At 42.3% G+C, this 27,171-nt stretch overlaps 1 protein-coding gene across 1 annotated transcript in view; it reads right to left on the bottom strand.

The window, feature by feature from the left end:
- Window positions 1-13,150: 13,150 nt before the first annotated feature.
- Window positions 13,151-27,171, bottom strand: part of GPC4 (glypican 4) — a 118,100-nt gene continuing 104,079 nt past the window's right edge. Inside the window, exons 4-9 of the mRNA XM_033201326.1 lie at window positions 21,965-22,130; window positions 16,747-16,877; window positions 16,487-16,633; window positions 15,444-15,580; window positions 13,890-14,065; window positions 13,151-13,794 (exon numbers count right to left, since the gene is read on the bottom strand). Of these exons, the coding sequence (XP_033057217.1) occupies window positions 13,592-13,794; window positions 13,890-14,065; window positions 15,444-15,580; window positions 16,487-16,633; window positions 16,747-16,877; window positions 21,965-22,130 (960 nt within the window). The 3' untranslated portion in view covers window positions 13,151-13,591. The remainder of the gene's footprint in view (window positions 13,795-13,889; window positions 14,066-15,443; window positions 15,581-16,486; window positions 16,634-16,746; window positions 16,878-21,964; window positions 22,131-27,171) is intronic.

Genomic DNA, 27,171 nt, shown 5'->3' on the forward strand with positions numbered 1-27,171 from the left:
GTGTACTGGGAAAGATTGGTTAGCTTTTCAAATGAAACTTGAGGGAAATAGTCTTTTATTGCTACCAGCAGAAAGTGGTATGTGGAGATGTGTTCTCACCAGAACTGTTTCAGCCATCTTGCAGCCATGAGGAGTTTCAACATGCTGAAATTAGCAGAGCTGAAAGATGGAAAAAACCTTGATACTTGATAACTACATTGAGAATTAACCATCCCTGAAGCTTCTCTACATCATGGCTTTTTGTTATGTGAGATGATAAGTCCCTTATGGTTTGAATCATTTTGAGTTGGATTCATCATTGTTTGCAGCCAAGAGCATGTAACTAATACTACAGTCTTTGAAGCGATCTTGTTCTGAAACCACTCTTAACCCATGGGATCTGGGCCAGAAGATTATTTTTTAAATGGACAAGAGAAGTACTCAGAAATCCCCTTTCCCTTCAACTCTGATCTATAAGCATCCCTATAAACTTTATATCCTCACTTGATTTTCCCTTGAGGAGTGATCATGCTCAGAGTGACTCCTTGATTTCTTAGAAAATGACACCCTCCACACCCTTTTTTTTTTTTTTTTTTTTTTTTGAGACGGAATCTTGCTCTGTCTCCCGATTGGAGTGCAGTGGTGTGATCTTGGCTCACTGCAACCTCTGCCTCCAGGGTTCAGGCAATTCTCCTGACTCGGCATCCCAAGTAGCTGGGACTGCAGGCATGCACCACCACGCCCAGCTAATTTTTGTATTTTTAGTAGAGACAGGGTTTCGCCATGTTGGCCAGGCTGGTCTGGAACTCCTGACCTCAGGTGATCCGTCCACCTTGGCCTCCCAAAGTGCTGGGATTACAGGCACGAGCCACCGTACCCGGCCACACCCTCCACACTTGCTTGACCTTTTCTGGATCCTGGGATATGGTGAACATAGCTCAGGTTCTATTTAGGAATACTACTAACTAAAGCCCAACCTGTCAGTGTGACAGGATCATTGCAGTCTGAAGCGATTCACCTGATTCCTTTCTTCCCAGTATTTCTCTGGAGGCACCCTGATTTACTGCTCAATAGGGCTATGTGTCCTGCATCAAAGGCCAGGCTCAAAATCCCTTTCCTTAGGCCAATGGTTTTCAAAGGGTAGTCACTGGACCAGCGGCATCATATGGAAACTTGGTAGAAATGAATTCTTGAGACCCATCCCAGACCTACTAAATCAGAACCTCTGCAGATGGGGCCTGGGTGACTGTGTCTTATCAAGCCCTCCAGGATACTGTCATAGACTTTGGCTACAGCTATGACTCGTAACTGGAAGTGTGAAAGCTTCCCAGGGCTCTAACTTGATTATTTTGCATTGAGAGAGTCCCACCTGACTCTGTAAGTTTTTATTTTTATTTTTTGAAACAGAAAAGTCCCACTCTGTCACCCAGGCTGCAGTGCAGTGGCATCTCAACTCACTGCAACCTCCGCCTCCTGGGTTCAAGCGATTCTCCTGCCTCAGCCTCCTGAGTAGCTGGGTTTACAGGTGCACACCACCACACCCAGCTAATTTTGTATTTTTAGTAGAGATGGGGTTTTCACCATGTTGGCCAGGCTGGTCTCAAACTCCTGGCCTCAAGTGATCCACCCACCTTGGCCTCCCAAAGTGCTGGGATTATAGACATGAGCCACTGCACCTGTCCTGATTCTGTAATTATACTTTCATTGCTCATTATTTGATTGTCTTTCTTTTGCACTAGTGTTGAGCTCCACCGGAATGGACACCAAGTCTGTTTATCTTCATTACTGTATTCCCAGTGTAAGCCTAACACAATACCTGGCACATAGCATGTACTCAACCAATGTTTGTGAAATGGGTTAAGAAGGGCCCTCATGGGCCACACAAATTACTGGGTGGCATATTTTGTTCTGTACTACATTCAGCAAATTCCTAAGGTAATTATCTAGTTAAAATGTTCCAAGTTGTACAATATGTTTTCTTTGTCTTAGTCCATTTTCTGCTGCCGTAACAAAATACAACAAACTGGGTAATGTACAAAGGAAAGGAATGTATTGGTCAGGTGTGGTGGCTCACGCCTGTAATCCCAACACTTTGGGAGGCTGAGGCGGGTGGATCGCTTGAGTCCAGAAGTTTGAGATCACCTCGGGCAACATGGTGAAACCCTGTCTCTACAAAAAATACAAATATTAGCTTGGGGTGGTGGTGCATGACTGTAGTTCCACCTACTTGAGAGGCTGAGGTGGGAGAATCACTTGAGCCCAAGAGGTTGAGGCTGAAGTGAGCCACGATTGTGTCACTGCACTCGAGCCTGAGTGAGACCATGTCTCAAAAAAAGAAAAGAAAAGAAAAAACATGTATTTTTGGCAGTTTTAGAGGCTGGGAAACCCAAAAGCAGCCGCCAGTATCTGGCAAAGGCCGTCCCATGGTGGAAGGGCAGAAGGCAGAAGTGAGCACATGAGATGGAGAGAGCAAGATGGAGGCTAAACTTAATCCTTTTTATCAGGAGTCAACTCCTGTGATAATTAACCCACTCCTGCAATATACGTATTGATCACTTCCTAAGGGTCCCACCTCTTAACACTCTTATAATGGCAATTAAGTTTCAACATAAGTTTTGGTAAAACCAAAACCATAGCCAAACCATAGCACTGTCCAAGCTGCGTACAACTGAAAAATCGACTTTCAGATTTTCTCAAATTGAACTCCGAAAATGAAGACAACTTCAAATTATTCCAGAATGTGACTTCCACTTAGACAACTGTCATGCTAAGAAGCCATGGGTACTGACCACTGTCCATTATAGACAGTGTCCTGAGGGATACTTTCCTTTGTTTTTGCAAAAGACTTGACTCTGAAGAACACTAAAGACCCAAGGGCCAGTCTAAGAAGAAACATCCATAAATCCACCTCTACTCACCCAGCCACCATGCCCTTTCAAGACCACATGGATTTTGGGGGAAAAACAGATTGGAATTAGGTACTAGGAAACACTTCTGCATAGCTTTCTCCTTTCTCCCTGTCAACTCTGGAACCAGAGGAGATAGTGCAGCTTTGCTATGTAACCAGGAGATTGACGAACTTTAATTTACAGAAGGGATGGCACCTCCCCAGGACCTCAGAGTCTTAGGAAATTGGCAGGAGGGATGGGGTTGGGGATGGGCAACTGAGAGGCACTCTTCTGAGCACCCTGCCTGCCTTCTAGGGAAGAGTTTTATGTGTGGAATTCTTTTCCTCTAGTTGCATTGATAGAAAAGAGTAGAAAGAGACACGTGTTAAGGATGGAGGAAGGTGAAAAGGCCAGGTAAAGGTACCATTGGAGCTTTTCCTATTTGAAATCCCTAAAAGCAGAATATGTCATTATTGAAGATTTTGAATCTTTTCTTGCTAGGAAGAACCAGGTTTTACACTCCCATCTGCTCATTTTCTGTAGAACCTCAGCCATGCAGGTTTCATCTAAATGGAGCCCTTCCTGGTTATCACTTGGCAATGGCAGGCATATAGAGACACAACCTTTGCAGGAAAGCTCCATTCTACATGTTTATAGTGCATAGCCACAGAGGGCACAATAATTCAGATGGGCTGAGGTCCATCTCAGAGTCCGCGCATCAGGAGCTCTTCCCTGCCCAGGCTCCAACCTATGCCCAGTGCAGGAGGTGGGGCTCAGTGGCCAGGTCTCAGAAATGCAGCTAGCCCTCATCCAAGGGCCCAAGTGGCCATTGAGCCTGGTGAGAAAGGCACCATAAAATAGCCACTGCTCTGGGCGAAAGCCTGTGATGGAGCAGCTCCTATCACCCTAGTCCCTGGAAGGGCACTCCCAGCCTTGGAACACCATTGTATGTGTGCATCTTCCCAGAATCTCCTTATAACAATCCCAGCAGTAGGCAGGGCCCTTAAGAGAAAAGCCCCTAAAGTTAAACAGCTGCTTTGTAGTTGTCCAGCTGTGATCTAGGGTACTCAAGTGGTAACTTGACATAAGTCACTTGGGGTGGGGAGAGACAAGTAGGTAGGTGTCTGTCCCTCTCACACCTCACCGGAGTGGCTCCTCCTTAACCTGATTTATACTTGGTGCCCTCAACCCACCAGCTGGCTGCCTAATGCCCAAAGAGGTTTTCCAACTCCCATGTAAGCCCAGGTCCCTGCAGGATGGTGTCTGGGGAGGTAGACCTCAGGGATACCTCTCATGTTTCTTTCCAGCTAGGAGGCCAGAGCAGAATAGAGTGGCCTAAGACATCTGGATCTCTGGAATGACTCTGGCAGTAGCAGTGAGAGTGGGGCACCTAGAAGCAATGTTTGAAGATGTGGCAAAGATATGTGCATGTGACTGACCAGAATTCAAAGGTGTGATGGTGTGGGAGATGGGGATGACCACTTAAAACATGTCTTACTACATTCCAAATCTGGACATCCAATACATACCCCTTGAGTTGAACTGAAATATCTTCACTGGAAAGGTCCAAATCAAAATTGTTGGGGGAGGCTGGTGTGTATTAGGTGTAAAGGGAGTTGAACCTCCTAGGGTTGCATAGTATAGCACTGAGCACACTGTCAAGCCCAAGGACGACTCCAGTGAATCCATGCTACATACGCCGACCTAGTTCTTCTTTACGTACCCTGTGCATCATGTCTTGTCCTACTCAAGAAACTGTGTTAGGACCTGCCCACTTGAATGCTAAATTGCCTTGCCTGGTTTTTGAGGGCTTCATAGTCTGATCCTATCCTTCACCAGTCCTGTAGTAGGAAACCCATCACCTCTGCCTTTCAGACACATTTCCCTTCTGCTTCCTCACTCCCCACACCTATCCCACCACCCCGCCCAGACCACACTTAGTACCACCTCCCTGCCCTTACTCCTACAATCCCAAACCAGCCAGTGCTTTATTGAGTGTGGAAGGCAACCTGTAGCACAATAGTAAGAACTAATGACTTGTCCTGCTCATGAGAGTTCCTAGAATTTCCTCCCCTCTCCTCCCTTCCTAGTCAAATTCTCCCCTCCAACCATGCCTGGTTCTAGCCCTGCCTCCCCAGGAGGTCACCCTGAACTTTCCAATGTGCACCCCTCTCCCTTGACCTGCAAGACAGCTCAGAGCTCGTGATTTCACTGGCACGTTTCCTGAGGAGCCTTGTCTCCCCAATGGAGACAGAGGCCCCATCCTATGTCAAGTTTTCCTCCTGCCCTCTTATTCAAAGGCCAGGGCCAGACCTGTCATAAATCATATGACTGCCTCAAATTCCTGTGGTTTTGGAAGTCAGACATCCAGAGCCACATGACTGCTATCCAAGGGCTGGCCTCTCTGGACACTTTATTTTTGGAGTCTCTGTTTCAACATGACAAGCACCTTCAAATTCTTCAGTTGGACATAAATTACCTATTTATGAACCCAAACTATGCAATGTTGGGCACACAGGGGTTCATCCAGCCCTGACTTAGGTGCAGGCTGATGGTCCAAAGGGTGGTTGAAGAGTAATGAATACCTAGCTCCAATGGCCACCTCAGATAGTGCTGCCCTCTCCCCATTCCACTCTGATTCACCTTTTGAGTCCAGGGATTTTGTTCAGCATCAGCTGATCACCAGCAGCCTAGAGTATTAAAAAAGAAAAGTTTATTTTTTTCCTTTTTTTGTTACAGAGTCTCACTCTGTTGCCCACGCTGGAGTGCAGTAGCATGATCTCGGCTCACTGCAACCTCTGCCTCCCGGGTTCAAGCAATTCTCCTACCTCAGCCTCCCGAGTAGCTGGGATTACAGGCGTGCACCTCCACATCCGGCTAATTTTTGTATTTTTGGTAGAGACTTGGTTTCACCATGTTGCCCAAGCTGGTGTCAAAATCCTGACCTCAAGTGATCCACCCACCTCAGTCTCCAAAAGTGCTGGGATTACAGCTGTGAGCCACCACGCCTGGCCAGCATCTTTAATTTGAGCAATTACATAAATCACTGCTCATTAAGACAGAACTCCTTTTTTATCAAAATGGATCGTTTACTCGTTCTGAGGGGGTACTGTGCCTTTAGTTCTAGGAATTCAAATTCCCCACAGCCCCAATTATATAGGTTTGAGTCTCTGTCTTTGTAGACTAGTGAGGCATCACTTGTCATTCACTTGGAGGTAGAGCCCTCAGTTCCTGCTGATTTTGCTGCTCATCTCTAGACCTTATATCAAGGTGGTGGTCAAACCCAGAGTACAAAGCACTCCTAGGTCAGGACCTTTCCCATACTGTTCTGCACATACTGCCCTATGGGGATGCTGGGACACGTGATCAGCACACAACCAACAAAAAGCTCTGGGTTTCTTTCCTAGGTAGGAAGTGGGAATTTAAAATCTCTCCTTCCTAACACACAGATTTTGTCTGTAGATATCTTTTGTAATGTGCACTAAGACCAGTTGTGCAGGAAAAACCTATTGTTATACTCCCCCTCTAGAATAGTGCCTGTTCATCCCTGTTCTTTGTGTCTAATCTCTGACCCAGGTGTAAACTTTAAGATGGAGTCTTGTCAAGGGCTCTTTAAGAAGCCTAGATGATGTTCACTGACCCCTACTTATCCCAAGATGTGTTTACCTCCCACACAGAGCCCCAGCTGATCAAGCAGGTATGAATTTTTCCCATGTAAACCACGATATTTTTCTCAACAAACTGTATTTCTTTAAGTGTTCAGCCTTTTCAGCCCTGTCACTACAAGGGCACCCCCAGAACCATTCACACAGCCTGTGAATGGATAATTTCACATTCGCAGGCTGTCCTGGAAAGGGTAGACAAGATACCTTGAGTTAATAATTGTTTCTTCAGGCTGGGCGCAGTGGCTCACGCCTGTAATCCCAGCACTTTGGGAGGCAGAGGCTGGCAGATCACTTGAGGTCAGGAGTTCAAGAACAGCCTGGCCTACATGGCGAAACCTTGTCTCTACACTACAAATACGAAAATTTGCTGGACATAGTGGCGAAAGACTGTAATCCCAGCTACTTGGGAGGCTGAGGCACGAGAATCACTTGAACCGGGGAGGCAGAGTTTGCAGTGAGCCAAGGTCACTCCAGCCTGGGCGACAGAGTGAGATTCTGCGTCAAATACATAATAATAAAATAAATAAAATAAAATAAAGTTCTTCAAGAACCAGCACATCAGTGATGGCACACAATCTGCATGCACTGGAGTTCTTTCTGCTTTGAAGTCCACAGAGCAAGGAGCCACACTGTGTGAAGTCAAAAACCCTCTTCATCATCAAGATTTGCCTCCAGGCAGCCCTGGACTCCTTGGCCCATACTCAGGTCAGCCAAGTTAATCAGCACCTCCTATGGCCATTAACTCGACCCTTCCTCAGGGACAGGGCAGCTCTACATGTGGTAAGCTTGACAAGCCTTGTGCCTTCCTAATGATTCAGACAATGTGGGGTAACGGAAAAGCAGCAATCAAAGGAAAAGTAGCACTTGAGCAGGTTCGGCCTGATGGCAAACCCACCAATGCTTCAAATCTGGTTCTTGCATTTCTTATATGGGTGTCACCCTTGGCCAAGTTACCTGATTTCTTTGCATCCTTTGAGTCATCTGTGAAATGGACTCACTTCTACTCTGCAGAATTCTGTAACAGAATCGATGTGGCCCAGCCTTAGTGCCGGGCACACAGGTTCTTCCTGCCTCATTTTTTTTTCAAAGTTTTTGAGATGGAGTCTTGCTCTGTTGCCCAGGGTGGAGTGCAGTGGTGCGATCTCAGCTCACAGCAACCTCCAACTCCCGGGTTCAAGCGATTATCACGCTTCAGCCTCCCGAGTAGCTGGGATTATAGTTGCCCGCCACCATGCCCCGCTAATTTTTGTATTTTTAGCAGAGACAGGGTTTCACCATGTTGGCCAGGCTGGTCTTGAACTTCTGACCTCAAGTAATCTGCCTGCCTCGGCCTCCCAAAATGTTGGTATTACACGTGTGAGCCACCAGGCCCAGCCCCTGCCTCACTTCTCAGTCAGGAAGTTACAAGTAAATAAACAGCAAATAACTACTTTATTTTTAAATAATAAATGTCTAAATGTTCATTACCGCTACCAGATCCTGTTGCAAAGTGTTCTGAACTGAAACAGCAGAGTAAAAACCGTTTGTCATTACATTTTAAAAGAAACGTGCGGGTGGGGACAGTAAAGACCTTTAAAGACAAATGCACTGAAAGAGGACCAAGAGATCCTAATGGGTGTGTTCAGAAAACCACCCACTGGCTGTGATTCTTTCTTTTCGGCCAACCTGGCACCAAAATGCTCTGTACAGCGAGTCACCATGAACAGCGGGTTACAGTCAGCTTTAGGTTATCTGTGGTGATGCAGAAAAGCACATACAGGGAGTGGTAAATCTAAGAAATTCTATTTGGTCTCTGGTATGCATTTTATATATGTGTATTTACTTTCTCTTGGCAGGAGACTTACCTTCTTAATTATGTTTCCCTTAGGCTGTTATTAAAATGAGTCTACATTCTCCAAGCACACCCCACTGACAGCCATGGGAAGGCAGCCCATAAGTGACAGGGTAAGATCTACCTGGTATTTAGTGTTTGAAAATACACAATCACTCAATAAATCTCTCTCTGTGGGTAGGTCTGTGTACACACACACACACACAGAGTCTTCTAATCCTACTATGCAAGAAACACAGGAATTAAGAATAACATGGAGTGGCAAGAAAGTTGCTGCCAAAGGCTTCCTCAAAGACCAGAGAACAGGATCATAAAAGCCTCCTGGGGTCATCACACATATACCTTTAGCTTTACTCTTTAAACACACTCGTTATCTTTCATCAGCTTTTATCTAGTAGGATTGATGCGTGAAGATCTTTGTCTTTCCAACAACCCTGTGCTTTTTTTTCCAGAATTCCTAACATTTAAGAAATGTCAAAAGTAGAGTAGAATGTACATTTAATTGCACATGTAGACGCTCATGCTGAGGAATTGATTTCTTTAGATTTTAGACGCTCATGCTGAGGAATTGATTTCTTTAGATTTTACTGAACTCAGAAGTCTCTCAAACACTGATTCATAAAAATTCAACTTTACAAGAAAACTGAAGTTGGAACAATTTATTTGCATATTCTAATGACTGAACCATTGGACGCAGTAACCAAGGTGTAGTTACACATTTTCCTAGTACCCTCATCTCCATTCTGTGTGGTGGCTGATGCTGCTGCAAGGCATCTGGGCTTTTGAAAGCATTAAAAGTACTTCAAGGCCAGTGTGGTGGCTCATGCCTGTAATCCCAGCACCATGGGAGGCCAAGGCAGGAGAACTGCTTGAAGCCAGAAATTGAAGGCCAGCTTGAGCAACATGGCGATACGCTGTCTTTACAAAAAAAAAAAAAAAAAAAGCTGGGTATGGTGGCGTGTGCCTGTAGTTCCAGGTACTTAGGAGCCTGAGGTGGGAGGATCACTCAAGTACAGAAGTCCAAGGTTGCAGTGAGCTCTGATGGTGCCACTGCACTCCAGCCTGGGTGACAGAGTAATACCCTGTCTCAAAAAAAGAGAATACTTTATTCTAATAGAATATGAGTAAATTCCAGGTCACAACAGGTCCTGTGAACCATTTCTAAGCATGAACAGTGGTACTAACATGCTGTATTCTGAGAGGATCTTCCAAACTATTTTGGCTAATGTCTTCTGCACTGGTGATGATATGAAAACAAACTACCAAAAAGTAAACCTTAACAAAAACAGAGAGCATTCAAATTGTACACTCTGGGGTTATAGTACTATAATGCCAAACTATTCCTCACTCTATTCAATGCCTGTTTCTTGTAAAACTACTTAATCTGGGCCAAAATGCAGTAAAACACAAAATGTGCTACTACTGAGAAGCCATGCCTTTAGAATAGGAATCCTAAACTTAATTACAGAGCTATATCCTCAGAGTCTCCTATTCTCAATATTCAAAACATTAACTTCAAGAAATAGGACATTATAAGCATAAAATACTACCTTTTTGATGGGTGCAGTGGCTCATGCCTGCAATTCCAGCATTTTGGGAGACCGAGGTGGGAGTATCACTTGAGCTTAGAGTTCGAGACCAGCCTGGCCAACATGGTGAAATCCTGTCTCTACTAAAAATACAAAATTAGCTGGATGTGGTGGTGTACACCTGTAATCCCAGCTACTCATGAGGCTGAGATGGGAGGATTGCTTGAGCCGGAAGGTGGAGGTTGCAGTGAGCTGAGATTGCGCCACTGTACTCCAGCCTTGGGGACACAGGGAGTCTCCATCTCAAAAAAAACAAAAAACAAAAAACAAAAAACAAAAAATCTCTACCTTTTATATGACAAAAAGAGTAATTTCTATTCATATTTGCTTGTATATGCATAAATAAACTTTGGAAGAAGACATACATAAGTAACTAGTAAGAGCTTACTCAGGGTGTGGGGACAACTTGGCAGATGGAAGCAGGAATGGGAGGAAAATTCACTCAGTCTCTTGATATATGTTCTGTTTTTTAAACCCTGTCAATATATTACCCAATTTAAAACTACGTACACAGTAAATATTATTTGGCATTTGGCTCATTGATGGAATAGAATTCCTGTTACCAAATGTCATCTCTCAGGTATTTTTCACATACATAAAAGGAATTTTAGAAGAATTTTAGAAGTTAAAAAGTAGAAACTGAGTTTGTGAAGTGTATCATGGCATGTGCGCACGCACACACACACACACACACACACCCTCCTCTAGTAGATAACTGTATTTTGCCATTGAAAGTAATGGCAAAAACTGCAATTACTTTTGCAGTAACCTAATAACTTACTACCCTTTAGCTATGTAAATAGACATATTCTGCTAACAAAGGGGAAGCAGAAATTTGTGTAGCACCACTCACACCTATTTTTATTTTGATTCTGTAATCACAAATGACAATTTCTACTTCATGTGAACTGTTAGGTTTTGAACACTCAGTAACTAAACTTTAGAAATTTACGTCAATTCTTCGCAGTGTCTTTTAATCAAAATAACAGGTGCTAGTTACGATTTTTGAAATAAAATATAAACCTAAGAGTTGTAAAATGTTTCTTTAAGGTACAGAGTAGGTGACGTGTTTTAAAGAAAAATATTTATAAATTACTTTGTAAAACACAAGCCCTTCACATGCTGTTAACTTTGGAAAAGTCAGGTCTTCTCCTAACAAGGCTTTTATTCTACCTCATACTCCAAACTCTTAAGGCTTTAAAATATTCAATTGCCTTTCTTCTTTTTTGGGGAGTGGGGGTGAGTTTGCCAGCTGGTTAGAAGCCAACAGTTATCCAGTAAGAGCTGAATGGAAAAATCTATGATTTGTTTATTTCATAGTTGAAGTTCAAAAACAAGAGACAATTTAAATAATAAAAGAGTAACAGGAAAAAATGCAAAGAAAGAAAACAAATCAGTAAGAGTCCAGAAGAACCTTCAAGAATATTTAATTCGGAAAACGTTATTGGTTTAGAGAACTTGACTGGAAGAAAACAGCTGGGCACAGTTCAAGGTTTTAAATTAAAAACAATCTAACAAGGTCTATGGGGATAACTCTCTGAGCCATATTTTGGAGACCAGATTCATTTCTACCAAGTAAAAGTAATAGCAGTCTAAGCTAAAAAGGAAATTCCTCACAACTGAGGTAGTTACTAAGTATCAGCACATTTTCCAAGTTCTCACAAGGCCCCTTAGCTATTTACAATCTATTTTCCCTCATATATAAATGGAGTGCCTTTTCAATTTTATGTCTTCTGTGATTTGTTTAAAAAAAACACTTATACACACCAGCCAGAATATGCCTATTTTATTAACATCATGCTTTAATAAATAACTGACTACTTCTAATAAAATTAAGCCTCTGTTTACAACAGCCCCCAATATTCCATTTTGACCACTCTGCAGAATTTGGTGTAAAAAGTTGAATGAAATGTAGACCCTGAGCTATCAAGTAATTATGTTTCAATATAAAAATAGAGAATTACTCTTACAACTGAAGATTGAACAATAACACAAACAACCTCTTTGTGGGTTTTAGGTTCAGTAAAATTAGTTGGGATCTTAATGGCTGTCTAAAGCAGGAAGAGACTTACAGAATTTTAGTCTTTCTGAAGACTTCTGGAAACTCCTTTGAAAGTGATTTGTTACATTATCAGAGTTTTATGAGCTATCATTTGGTAAGGACACAAGGAAGGGATTCCCAGGGGCCAAGGCAGTTGTTAGTCTTTGGCCTGGGACAACAGATATGGCCATGGCCTTTGTCACTTCACCCACATGGCTAAAGGTCACTGCTTCTCAGCTCTACCTACTCCCACCCCGCCCCACCCCCGAAGAAAAACAACACGTACAAAAATCTGGACACCTAGTTCTCCCCTAAGTGGGCTCCTTGGCTGATATCTTGGATCGCAGCACATTGCTGTGAACCATGGCAAGTCCTTTGTTTTACTGTTAAGAGGGGGCCGGGTAAGAAAAAGACTCAAATGAGACACCTTATACTCTCTTAAAAACTGGGATCCCAAAACAAATGGAGATACGCATGCACAGACAAAAACTTTGCCCGAGTGTTGACAGCTATTCCCTGAGCCCAGGCTGTACCCCAGTTCTGGCTAGCTCCCAGACAGCTCCCTGTACATAGTTGGGTTTGAAATCTGGACCACTCTAACAAGGGGGATCAAGTGAGATTGCTGGTCATTTATTGCTGCCATTGGGATATTAATTCAAATAGGGTCAGTGTGAACATGAAAACTAGCACACGGTGGGCTAGCTAACCTGCCTGGTTTTTAAAAACACCCCCAAACGCAAGTGTGAACATGTGATAACTGGGACATCCTGAACGCCTTCTATCCTTCAAGGGGGAGGATATCCAGAATCTTTTTCTAAATGGGTTACAGTTTATATATAAGTGGGTTCAGGAAATGGACCTACAGTGATCTTAGCTTATGTAATTCAACTCATTCAAAGCAGTAATCTGCAGTCTCTTCCAATTACCACCTATAAATGAAGTACGTATAACCTTCTTCTTGGATTGATGCTTTGAATACAATCTGACAAGTGGCTCAGAAGCCTGCTCGTGTCCTCACATTCTGTCCTAACTTAATAATAATTAAAAAAAAGAAAATCACCTCCACGTCTCTCCAGATAAGGCAACTAAAATAACATGGAGAAATGGAAATTTTACTGCTTGTTGGGCTTTTTCTTTTAATAACATGATAAATAAAACCTGCTTCTGTACAGCTATTTAATATTTCAGAAATACGTACATGTTACATGCCAAGAAGGGACCCTGGTTTGCTTGTAAGAAACAAGGTGAGATCATAGTTGGAAAAAAAAACCCACAAACGAAATGAGAAAAAAAACATACAAACAAATAATAGAGTGATAAAATCACAAATGCACAACTAACTATAGTTCTTGTACCTACACTGTTAGCCACGTTTAACATGGTTTGGGGAGCAGGAACCAACTCAATGCACAGTCCCTTTTCCTCCCAAAACTGAATGAAAAAACAAAGTCAGCATTTCTTAAACCAGTGGCCACGTAGTAAAAACTGTACATTGTTGTCCATTCATTTAAAAAGCAAAGTCACTAGGATGGTAGAAAAGTGATAACTGGTGCCTTTTAACTTTTTGATGATGAACACTTTTTCTCAGAGTTTGAGAATTATCTCCACTCTCTCTGCATAACCAGGAACAAGATGCAGAAGGCAGTGAGGAGGTAGGCCTGTGCCCCAGGACGGACACCTGCACTGTCGGCTTTCTCATTGGCACTCTTCCCAGCGTGGTCAGTGGCATTATAGTCAAACTCTGAAGGGCACTGCTGATACTCACAGCCACTTCCACTTCCTTCTCCACTAGTTTCATCACCTAGTTTAAAAAAAATGGAATAGAGATTTCATTCCACTTGTTCTCATCAGAAGGCATACAAGAGCAATTTGTACTTTCAAACCACAAATGCTTACTGGTATCAAAGAAGTCCACGTCGTTCCCATTGTATGCATTCTTCATCTTGCTGGTCATCACTCGAAGAGCCATGATTTGACGAAGGATCAGTATGTCTGGTTTGCTGGTGTCAACCTGGACCTCTGGGTTGTTGCCCTGGTTGGCTAATCCATTTCCTGTCACTGCAAACAGGTACCTGGAATGTAAAACGACCCCAGTAAGAAGATTCGTAAAGCAAAAAGATTTTATCTGTCTGCCTCCCAAAGTGCTGGATTACAGGCTTGAAGATTATCAAGATTATACAAGAGATTATCAAATATTTCTGCTAGATTCTAATATTTCCACCAAGCAAAATTAGATGGAAGTTCTTCAATTCCTAATGAACTCTAATCTTTCTTGTTCCTGTGGATTCCTCATTTCTCCAATTTGATGGAAACCTTCTTGAAAGCTATCCCAGCACTTTTGGAGGCTGAGGTGGGTGGATCACTTGAGGTCAGGCATTCAAGACCAACCCTGCCAACATAGCGAAACCCTGTCTCTACTGAAAATATAAAAATGAGCTGTGTGTGGTGGTGTGCGCCTGTAATCCCAGATGCTCAGGAGGCTGACACAGAAGATTAACTTGAACCCAGGAGGCAAAGGTTGCAGTGAGCTGAGATTGCAGTGAGGTTGCAGAGAGCCGAGATTTCGCCACTGCATTCTAGCAGGTTGACAATGATACTCTATGGAAGGAAGGATGGAAGGAAGGAAGGAAGGAAGAAGGAAGGAAGGAAGGAAGGAAGGAAGGAAGGAAGGGAGGAAGCTATCCCTCTTGAGGAGGTTGGTGGGTTGAAGTAAAGAAGTATGGGTACTGGCTAGGTGTGGTGGCTCACACCTGTAATCCCAGCACTTTGGGAGGCTGAGGAGGGCGAATCACAAGGTCAGAAGATCAAGACCATCCTGGTTAACATGGTGAAAACCCGTCTCTACTAAAAATACAAAAAAAAAAAAAAAAAATTAGCCGGGCATGGTGGCAGGCACCTGTAGTCCTAGCTACTCAGGAGGCTGAGGCAGGAGAACTGCTTGAACCCGGGAGGCGGAGGTTGCAGTGAGCCATGATTGCGCCACTACACTCCAGTCTGGGCAAAAGAGCGAGACTCCATCTCAAACAAACAAACAAACAAACAAAAGTATGGGTACTTCTCTAACTTATTGAGTGTCTAAGGGAGGGACACAGGGCATCAAGTCAGAGAATGGAACCTTTGAGAACTGGTTATTTATTAGGCTAGGCCATTGGGCAAAGAGCAACGGGCATCAAATATTTTTAAAATAATGACACTATTGGAACGGCCCTAATACGAGACTATAACTACTGTCAAACTTTTGACTCAGCACTCTTTGTAAGTAACTGGGTGCCTTCTCAATACTCCCAGTGCAACGCCTGTTCCTAAGAATGCCTAGAAGACTTCCATGTTGTTGCTACCTACTGTGAATTGCTTCCTGATGCCTCGGGTGACAATTGCGAGAACCCTCTCTGAAGGTCACCCAGGCATCTAGGAAGGGACAGACTTCAAATTCATTCAACAGACACTAACCTGCTTTTGCCTTTCCCATTCCAGCAGTCATCCTCATTGCCGTTTCCTGCAGCCATCCTCTCATCATTGCAAACGTTGCTTGGAAGGGAGGACCAGAATTTCTTGGCCTGTTTCAGTTTCTCCTTGACATCAGTAACCTAATTATGAAACAACAAAAAAAGGATCATTGTAAGACAAGACAAAACTACCTACAAATGTGCCTTCTGGCCATTTCCAAAGTATCTCCAGAGTGATATGCAATTCATTTTCAACTTTAGTTAGAAGAGGAAGATGCAACTCCAATTTATATCTTAGAAGTACAAAACCACTCAAATGAATAGTTGAAATGTAAGTTCCAAAGGAGTGGCCTAGATCCCTCGTGCACCTCATTGTAAGTACCATCTGAGGCCTACCAGGTTCCATGCCCTGTAGGCTCAAAGATAATACGCAGTCTCTTCTCCCAAGGCTTTTAGAGTCAGGATCAAGCGCATATATTATGCACTCTGTGAAACATAGCTGCTATTGCTCTTTCTCTCCATCCCTGTCTCCTCAGACTCCCTCTTCTGTGTTCCTACTACTGTAGGAATACTTTCTTACATTTTTGTAGCATATTACTGTGGATAAAGCAATTTGTCTACAGTTATTCACTCTTCTCCCATCTCAGCGTTTACTAAACATCATTTTATGTTAATAAGCCTGGAACATCTACTTCTCCCTCTTTGCCTCCTTGTTGGTACCTTTTGAGAACAAGGATCTGCCTTATTTCTCTGAGCTTCTCTGTGCCTAGCACAGTGATGGACACATAGTAGATGTTCAGTAAATGCATGGTGAATCTAAAGAGAAGTTTTGTGACAAGACTTACTGCATCATAACTCCTTGACTACCCAGGAACTTTCTGAGCTAGAAAATGGGACAGGCAGATTGACTGACATCCACATCCTATTTGCTTGAAAAGTGACACCCGAAAGACCCACACTTGTCAGCCTTCCAGCTAAAAATTCATTCTGAGCAAGAGTTTTCAGTTCGCTGTCATTAAACACGGCCCTTCCTGCCAAAATGCTCACCAGTCGGTCCAGACTAGTGCCAGCTGCTGTGGTTGGGCGTTCCTCAGGGTGATGTGGTCTGAAGCGAGCACTGAAGGCACTTTCAGAGATGGAACGAGAAATTCGTCCAGCTGGGAGGGGCTTGGGGGGTCCACATCCCTGGAAAATCTGCATTGGAGTAAGTGCAGTCATGTTAGGGAAGTCACATGCCAACGTGAGGCGGGGCGGGCGGGGGAGGGGTGGTTCCCCAGCTTCCCTTTCCAGCATCCTGCCTTCATTACCTTCTGAGACACTTGAACACTATTATCCTGCATGTTCATAATAGCATCAGAAATCTTCACATCGATGGGATCCATGACCGATTCAATGTTGAAAGGACCCTCTAGCCTCTCTGCCACCATCAGCATAGCATCTAATATGAGGTTTGGGGAAGAACAACACAGCATAAGAAGTCAATCATTAGTTTGGCCTTGGGTAAATCAATCTAAGTTTTTTTTTTTCCTGTTTCCTGCATGGGGGTGGGGGAAGTAAGACATGGATCATAATGAATTCTTGTTTTTATGTTTTTATATCTATTTCCCTTACACCAAACTGCATTTAGTCACTATGTAACACTAGCTCTCTGAAGTGTGAAATGGCCAGATGAAGGCTTAGTTCTACAGCAAGGAAACCAAATCAGGAACTTTCCTCAATACTGATTATTCGTGTGTCAGCCACTGTCACTGTAAGGCCTAGTTAGCTCCCAGAAGACAAACCTAAGGCTGGAGGCAAAAGAACATGCCAGTTCTCCCAGAGACTTCCCTAGGATCTTTTCGTTTCACATTCCATTTATAAGAGTCAAAAACATAAATCAGTTAAGATGCTGGCATATTAATTCTTTTCTTTCATTTTTAAAAACAAAACCCCTCAGATCCTTGAATGCACCGTTGAAAAATACAAATGAAAGGGTTCCTAGGAATTCTAATGACTTTTCAAATAATAAAACTTTGAATAATCCAATTTTTGTATTAAGAAAAACTTCTCATTGCAAATACAATGGCCTCAATTGATCTTAAAGCATGTACCTCCTTTTTTTTTCCAAAGTGAAAAGATGACACAAGACACAGTATACAAAATTAGTGGGCTCACAGTATGTATCTTCACCAATTATCCTGCTTTAGACTCTGGAGTAGTCTAGCATTTTCCAGTAAGCACTGAATCGCTTCAATAAAATACATTGTCTTTGTTTTCTTGCCATACATGTTTCTAAGGAGTATGAGGCTTAGTGTTTTTGCCTGCTACCTGTTTTACAAAATTAGAAGAACTTCGAAATGAAAACCCCAAATGACAAAAAGGATGCTTCATTAATGACAAACAGTGAACTTTTAAACTTGTTTATCCCCGCTTTACACCCTAGTGCTTAGTGCATGGCAAGAAAGGAGTTAGACCAACATTATCTATCACCTTCAGGTAGTGCAAGGATGGTTACTAGAAAGAAGGGCTAGTTTCCGGAAGATTGTGCCCTTTCCAAAGAACACCGCTGACAACTGCAGCCCCCAGCTGAGCTTCTACCTAAGCTTTCTAGTGGAAAGGAGCATAGGCATCAGCATATCAATGAAACCAAATCTGGTCATCAACCTTTCACCTTCAACCTAGAACAAATGCTACACAACATTTGAATGCATGGGGTCATTTCTCTAAACTACAATTCCGATGTCACAAACCACAAATAGATTTCCGTGAAATGCAATTTTTAAAACAGTAATAACAAATGAAGTTTCAGAATGCATTGTGGTAAGCGCCAATCAAGTGATGCTTCTAACTCTAAGTAAGGGCTGAAAGCATGAATATACCATTGTACTAGATGAGAGAAAAAAATGCTTTTGATGTGCTAGCAAAAGGAGACTTTTGTAAACAAGCGGAGCACAACTTAAATGTGTTCATCATTGTCAAATCATCAGGGCTGCCATGTACAGAAAGCATATTCCTTCGTAAGCTGAGAAGAAATCACCTGCTCCCAATAAAAAGATTATGAATAGACAGATAATAAACATCTAAAATGCATACGTTTAAACAACAACAACAACAACACCCAGTGCATTTTGTATCTCCTTATTCCCCTAGCGGCGAGGAATGGCCAGATCACTAATGTGTTTGTGAATGACTGAAAGGAAACATAAACCCCAATTCTTCTGGCTCTTTGGCGTCTTTGTAAACTCTGAGCCAGCCGGCTATACACAAGAGCCTGGGAATGGAGGGGGAAGCTGGGCCTTTGTTGGGGCCGGTGCCATGGCGTTGCATGCTGCGTAGCTGAAGAATGCGACTGAAGAGCACTCTGCCTGCAGTGTGCAGCCCGGGAGCCAAAGCTGCCTCTAACCCTGGAGGAAGTCATGATTGGCTATCAATCGGCTCTTCTGTAACAGCAGCCAGCCCTGATAAGAAGCCTCCAGAGAAAGCCAAAGATGACTGGTTTGGAGTTGGGTTTTCTTCTGGCTGATATGAGCCACGGGGCCCTTGTTTTGGGATATCCGACTGGCTCTTGCCAGGACCTGGCTGGAGCCCCCGCCAGCAATCCCCATACTAAATTCCCACTGGCAGCAACATGCGACATTAATAGGGTTGGCCCTGAGTCAAATGAATGTTAACACAGCTACAGTATGTGATGGAGAACAAGGTGCACTTTAGCATAATTTATGATTCTCCAGAAACTGACTTTTGTTGGTAGGGGCAAGGCAGATATTTGGTTTGTTTTTCCAAGTGAAGGTTTCATATAAACCAGCCTCTTATAAAACCAAGTTCCAAGGTGTTTTAACTATTTGGATCCATCCTGATAAAAGGTTGACAAGACTTCAACATTTACTAAAGGGTCTCAATTCATGGCCAGTTGCAGATGCAGTTAAGAGAGGAGAGGAAGAGCATGGCAACAAGAAGACAGATTTGGAAAACCGGTTCATCCTTAGTCTCTTAAAGGGTCTAGTCCAACTGCATGATTTCAGTGCTCAAGACACTGGCACTGAGTCTCCCCCCACACCCCCAGCAACAAAGCATCCCTTCTCACTAGGGAAAGCGATTCCTTTTGCATTGTGCTGCCAATAATCAGAAACCCACATCTTCAGCCTCGCGACCTGACTGGAAGAACAAAAGGCAGTTTCCCGACTTAACCCCAAGATCTGATTTAAAGAAGGGGGAAAAAGCCCTTGACCATTCATTAGCTGCAGTCATTTAAAGGGGAAAGAAAAATTCCTTGCAAAGAGGAAAAAAAAGAGAGAGACAAGAAATAAAAAAAGAATTTACAGCAGAGGCATGTAAATTGGGACTGAATTCTACAACCACAAAGCAGATTAATTAAACCCTTGTGAAAAATTCATGAAAAAGCACTGGAGATTAACAATGTCTATTACTCCTGATCTTTTATATCTGCTTATTAGAAATAAAAGAATAGTATACCCATTAAAACAAAGTTTAGATACAACTATATACCTCACCCCTCCAAAAAGTTATCACTTAAAATAACTAGGGAAAAATCGATTCAGAAATCCTATCAACTTCTACTTGGGTTTAATTTTTTTCTCCAAAGACAACAAATGTAATTTTAAAAACGCACAACAAGAACAGCAGCAACTTAAGTCCTCTTTGTTTCAGAGTAACTGATTTAAAACATCAATTGAGAAAGCCAGAGTGTGGTTTTGATTTGATATGGACCTGTAAACTCTAGGAAAAATACGTAGGAGCATTTGTATTTTAATATAAGGATATGAGTTTAGTTATAGCTGCTGCTAGACATATTAGAATATCAAAATAGTGGCAAGCCATGCCCTTCTGTGTTCCATTCCCAATGTGTGTGTAGAGAAGTTAGCAAAATTTGATCACTGTCATCATACATTTTTTTGTACCATATGGCAAATTCTACTACTTTGCCTGCAGAAACAGTGAATTATAGGGGAAATTGAAGAGGATCATGAACTTTCTTTAAAAATTCAATTTAGCAAAAGAGAACTGCAAACTTGACATTTGGGTGTGGGGATGAGCATGGGATAAAAGAGACAGAGAAAAAAACAAAAACAGCGACTTTAGATCTGGAAATGCTATGGGTTTTTACTTCCATGAGAAATACTTTGAATCAACAATTTCTCCCATGGCTTCATTCTGGGCATGATGTGCCATTTGGCCTGTGTGTCTTTGCTGGTCTTATGCCTTCCCTTTCATGAGATTCTGCTTTTCTGTGTGTAGAAGATTTTTTCAGGTCTTCTAGCTTTGAGCTATTTAGGCTACAATTGTGCTGAAGTGCTTAATATTCACATCTTTTTTTTCCCCCTGTGTCAGTGTTCTTAAGAATCTGTTGGAGCCAATTTATTGATGCACTTTCAAACGGAATTAATATGGTAATTAGCTCTCACACAGACTAAAAAGCATTCCCCAACCTTAACACCCCTCACTTCCCCCCAAAAAAACAAGCCAGCAAACTGCATGCATGTTCCCATGATTTGGACAAATAAGTGAAAAATAGGTGCTTATAAAGACATTCAAATTTGGTAATTATGCAAAGGTGACTGGGGTGGGGAAAAATGTGAGTTTCCTTTTGTGAGCTGTTAGTATGTGTGTGCGGTCCTACTAATATTCAGTATAAGGAACTTCAACACTGGTCACTGTTGTTTCAGGCATCAAAGTAATTGACAACTGGACATTTAAATTCTCCTTAATTTGTCCTTTCCCCAAAATCATAACTAACCCTCTCAGCAATTGGCCACTTCATTTACATTGCTGTCTGGGCTCTGAGAATGGTTTTCTAGGTGGAAGATACATGCAGGAATATGTATCCCTTACATTCTCAGGGCTAAAGTCCTTCCACTCTCACCAGAGCAGACTACTATTGCTAAATCGTGTACAGAAACAGAATCCCTAAATTTCTCAATCAGATTTCACCTGATCCAAATAACAATACATATCTGGCCTGTTTGCAGAAGATTTGGTTGCAGTGTAACAGATATAACATTTTAAAAGCCACTTTCACAACTCCATGAGGACTGTACTCCAGCATTTACTTGGATACAAGCCTATAATCATAAACACAACTGACTTTTAGGGAGAAAATATCAAAAAGGCACTTTCTCAGGGAGTGGCTCATGCCTATAATCCCAGGGCTTTTGGGGGGCTGAGGGTGGGAGGATCGCTTGAACCCAGGAGTTTCTGGTTACACACAGCTATGACTCTGCTGCTATACTCCAGTCTAGGTGACAGAAAGAGACTGTCTCTGAGAAAAAAGCATTTTCTCGTTATTAAAACCTGGCAGTCACTGTACCTATTACCTTCAGAAATGCCACCATTAGTTCAAGGGAATATTCACTTGTAGTAATGTTTTTACTATACTCAAAGTAGTTGAGTATGATCTACATAGTCAGGATTCTGACAAACACTAAATAACACTAAAACAAACAAATTTCATAGCTGCCAATTACAACATTCCTGTGACTGGAAGCTAAGCTATCTCTAGCAATGCAAATATGTTAATCACTTGCTCACCTATGAAATTGTTCCATTCAAAATCGAGATCCCCTTGGTTGGCCAAACAGCCTCTCATGATGTTTGAGCAGTAGTTGTAACATGGCTTCACAGTCACGAGACCCCGGCAGTGGGAGCAGTAGATCATCTTCAACAGGGCATGGGTACACTGGGCTGTGGGGTTTACCTAATGTGTGAAAAGAAAAAAAGATAGTAGTGGTGGGGCTAAAATAGAGACAGAAATCGCTTCTATCACACTGACACTGAAGACTTGGCCATTCACTTAAGAATGAGTTGTAATTGATCACAATTAGTAAGCCTGGACTGCCTCCTGAAGACGTAGATTAGATAAAAGATACATGCTGGACAGGGGAGAGGAGGGAGATGAACATCACATGACCCAAAACAACAAGGCGCACCAACTCCCACCCTGTAAACACCCATTCCTCCCCCACACCCCCTTCCCTCCTGGAGTCTCTCTCTCACACACATAAATTGCTCGAATATCTCAAAATCCTTTTACAGATAACTATCCAGGGTGAGCCATGAAATGCAGTAGAGGAGACTACCTTCATGTGCCCACCATGCACGCCCTGCTAATAGCCTCAACCATCAGTGTTTGTCTTTGCCGGACTGGAACAGAAGCACATCTTCTTCTGAATCACATTGACTACAAGGCTGTCCTTTCAACCCTAACCCCAAATCAAGGTTTAGAAGGATATCTATGGTGTCTTCTGTTCTGTGCCAAGAGCTGCGCAGAAGGCAAAGTTAACATATTCTACCGGGCAGAATATGAGTAATCTTAAACTTGGGGGGTATGTGAAGGCTTTCCAAGGCTTGGGAGTACTAAAGCACAGAGTGTTCATGGAACACTTGATGAAAGAGGTGGGACTTTGGTTAAATTTTCAAGAAAGGGGCTGGACTTAAGTGGTCAAACAAGGGAGAGCATCCTAAGTAAGTTCAATGAAATGAACAAAACCTGTAGGAGAGTACAGGACATATCACTGCATCTCAGAATGGGGTTGGAAATTGTGGGAAATAAGGTCAGGTGCACAGGAGTATGTGTGTGGCCAGAATTTAGAGGGGCTTAAACATCAGGCAGAAACTGGGACACCAGCTGCCAGGTGTGGTGGCTCATGCTTGTAATCCCAGCACTTTGGGAGGCCAAGGCTGGCGGATCACGAGGTCAGGAGTTTGAGACCAGCCTGGCCAGTATGGTGAAACCCCCATCTCTACTAAAAATACAAAAATTAGCTGGGTATGGTGGTGTGTGCCTGTAGTCCCAGCTACTCAGGAGCTGAGGCAGGAGAATTGCTTGAACCTGGGAGATGGAGGTTGCAGTGAGCCGAGATCTTACCACTGCACTCCAGACTGTGACAGAGTGAGACGAAGGAAGGAAGGAAGGAAGGAAGGAAGGAAGGAAGGAAGGAAGGAGGGAGGGAGGGAGGGAGGGAGGGAGGGAGGGAGGGAAGGAAGGAAGGAAGGAAGGAAGGAAGGAAGGAAGGAAGGAAGGAAACAAATTGGGACACCATATGGCAGTACACATGTGGCTACGACTGGAAGTTCGTGAGGAAGGAAAGGAAGAATGACGGAAACATTACTCAAGTCAGATTGGGCTGGCCGTCCTCTCCAGAGAAATGGACTTCATTTCATCTAGTTTTATAAGGTGAAACTATTTGGGGTGTAGAAGAGCTGATTCCATCTGGTCACTTGTTTTCTTCAATGCTTAGAAAGGATTGGGGCTAGGTATAGCATTCTAGCAGCTAATTAAAAGTTCCTGTCTCCTCATTCTTTCTGCCCCACCCTCCTCTTTTGGAGTCAATATCAGAGGATTAGTGTATTCTTCTGTATAAGTACCCACCAGTTCTGCAAACATAGACTTTTGGAGGCAGATACCACCACAGGGAACAGATGCTGGGATGCAGGGCAGCCCGGCAATGCACTTCACCTGCTCTGGAGTGTTACTTTGGATATCACTTATCAGCAGTACCCTTAGGAACAGGAACAGTGGATTAGTAGTGTCAGGAGAAAAAATAAACAATCAGGCTCCTGTGTGATGCATGCGCACATCCATTCCCCTCATCCCAAACAAGGCTCTAGCCTAAAAGGGGGGAATACGTGTTAACAATAAAATGGTAATTGTATACACTAAAGTCAACATTCCCTACCAAGAATTAAGATTTTTCCACAGTTTTAACCATTCCCAAATGTTTTCCTAGGCACTAAATTAGTCCTAACTATGTATTAATGTACAGTAAAATTTTGGCTAACCAATATACCCTAGAGGAATGGCCTTTTCTGGATAGCCAGATTTGCTGGACAGCTAAAAGTTCATTCCTTTAAAGCCACAGATTGTTAAGACTTCCCTCTCCTTTTATAAAGGAGCAAACAGGACTGGAGGGGGGAGGTGGCTTGAGAAGCATAGGATCACAGAAGTCTTAGAGTTGGAAGGGACCATAGGATCACTGAGTGTTGCTCTCACATTTGATAGATAAGAAAACCAAAGCCAAAGCCAAAGAGATCAAGCAACTTGCTGACAGTCACCTCACAACATCAGATTCCAGTACTGTACCTTATCAAGCATTTGTGATGACAAGATTTCCCAGATGTATCATGTTTCCCTGCCAGATGACAGGAAACTGTAATCTTAGGCACTGGTTATTTTCTACTTTAGTTTTAGTTGGGTTCCACATTGATGAGACTGCAAAATGGCTAGATTTTAAAGAGGTAAAAGTTATGCAAGTGGCTACGAAATGAAAAATCACTGAATAGCGCGTGACATTTGTTGAATATTATGCTTAACAGGAGACAATGCCCTAGTAAGAAGAAATTCAGAAAGCTATGGGGTCAACAAATAGTTACTGAACACCTACTATGTGCCAGTGATTATTCTGGAATGCATTTGAATTTAGGTAGCAAGGCAAGTTAAGAATTTCTATATTAGAATACAAAACCTGTTCTATAAAATACAAAGCATTTCCAAAGTGGTAAAGGACTTTAGGAAATGAGCAAAAATTTTAGACCCAAGATAGTTATATTCAGAAAACACTTTTTTTTTTTTCAAAGAAGCCCTTTCTCACTGTTTTAAAAAATAACTCTAGGAAATGGTTCATTGTATTCTTACTTCAATTGCAAGTCAAATCATTTATGCAATAGACCTTGTAGTACCCTCCCCTAAAACAGACTGATGGAGGCTCAAGTTTTAAAAAGAGACCAAACTAAATGACACAGTAGAGTTGTATTAAGGGAAATTATGATGCTGAGTTTGGCAGAGTTCTTCCATTTCATTATTTGGCTAAGTGCTGGCTCATGCTCTGTACATGATTTGTTGTGTAACTACTAAAAATGGTCACAGGGAACTCAGCTGTAACGTCCTACAGAAACACTAAATAATACCAGAACTGAAAAGAGAGATGAGGAAGTTATAAGAAAAATGGAAAGAGAAAGGACACATAAAATATTAAAGTTAGAAAAAAATCTGTCTTTTGTCTCATAACCACTAGTCAGACCACCATGCACTATTTCACATGAAGGGAATTCAGAATCTGGAAAGCAATCTATTTTAGTGGGATGAGGCCCTAATATAAAGGGAAGAGTTTTAAAACAGTCACAAGACCTAAAGAAACAGGTCTCCCCTGCAAAGCCTCATCCCCCTAGAAAAAACAGCAATAATGCTAGCACTCCCCAGGCCTTGGGGCCCCAGCCTTGTCGACCCGCCCAGCTCAGAATGGTAAGCCCAGAGTGTCAAGGACTCTGGACTACCCTAATAGGGCATCTTAGTAAGAAGCAATGTAATTGGTGTAAGAGCCAAAAGTGTGCCACCACCATGGAAGAAAAAGCTACACAGTATATGACACATGTTGAGTAGCCCTTATCAAAAATGCTTGGGACAAGAAGTGTTTGGGTTTTTTTTTTTTAAATATTCACATTATACTTATGGTTTGAGCATCCCTAAACCGAACACCCAAAAGCTGAAATGCTCCAATGAGCATTTCTTTAAGTATCAGGTTGGTATTCAAAAAGTTTCAGATTTAGAGCATTTCGGATCTTAAATTTTCACATTTGGCATGTTCAATCTGCAACTTTAATTTAAGTTCTCTCGTGGAGCTTCTGGTGAAAGTCAGAGATCTCCTGGATCCAGTGGTGGCACTTACTGTCACATGGTAATATACCAGGCACTGCTGGGGGCTCTTTCATTAGCTCTTAATGGTCTCTCCACACTATTAGAGGCAAACCTTTCACCCTTAAGCAAATATAACAGTGGACTAAGTCAGACTTTGTTCTGGGGCTTTATTCATTTTGAATAGAAATTCAAGTTCATTCACATTCTACTCCCTGGTAACCCTCAAAATCAATTACTTCTTTTGAGTCTTCAAAAACTTATTTGCTGAAGTAGATTTATTCCGTAAGACCCAAAACCAAGCAGTAGATCATACCACACAGGGATTAACAAAAAGGTCTTCCTTTAATCTTCAGTTGTGTATTTATTCTCCATGGCATGGCATGGCGTGCCACTTAAATTGTTCAATTTGATTGTTACCTTGGGGCACAGCTCTTGACTAACATTTAGTATGTTTTTTTCTTTTATTTAGAAGGGTTGGTTGAGCCTAGATATTAGTAAGTTCCAGAATCCTTGGGGCTGGGTTAAAAGCAGGGGTAGGAGTTATGACTACTTTTTACTAAAGTTACATTTTTCAGACCTCTCTTAGTGATTTAATAGTTACTTCTTAAAATCATATGAAGAAATGGGAAAAGAAAAACTGTACATTCCTCCCTTCCCCCTTCAAATAAAAAGAATGGTTTAATGATCTCTTAAAGAAAATGCTTATTTAGCTTTTATGGTTTCATGGTCATGAGGGTTTTGAGGTCAAGATTCAAGAAAAAATTTTTCTGTTCTATGGCAGAGTTACTACTGATAGATTTTACTGGATTTTATTGGTTTCTATGATACATTTACACAGTATTTAGTATGTACCAGGTTCTGTTCTAAGTACTCTACATGTATTAACTCATTTAAGCCTCAAAATAATCATACAACGTGAGTATTATCTCATTTCACAGATGAGGAAGTGGAGCCCCAAGAGATTAAGGGACTCAAACAAAGTCTTCCAGTAAATGGCCAAACCAGGAATTGAATCTAGGCAATTTGGTTGCAGAGTAGGTGTAGCTGACTTCCATGATAATGTACCTAAATGGCTTCTTTTGAGTAACAGACTATAGGAACCTTG

Source organism: Trachypithecus francoisi, unplaced genomic scaffold, assembly GCF_009764315.1.
Source record: "Trachypithecus francoisi isolate TF-2019V2 unplaced genomic scaffold, Tfra_2.0 Lachesis_group6, whole genome shotgun sequence".
NCBI classification, from domain to species: domain Eukaryota; kingdom Metazoa; phylum Chordata; class Mammalia; order Primates; family Cercopithecidae; genus Trachypithecus; species Trachypithecus francoisi.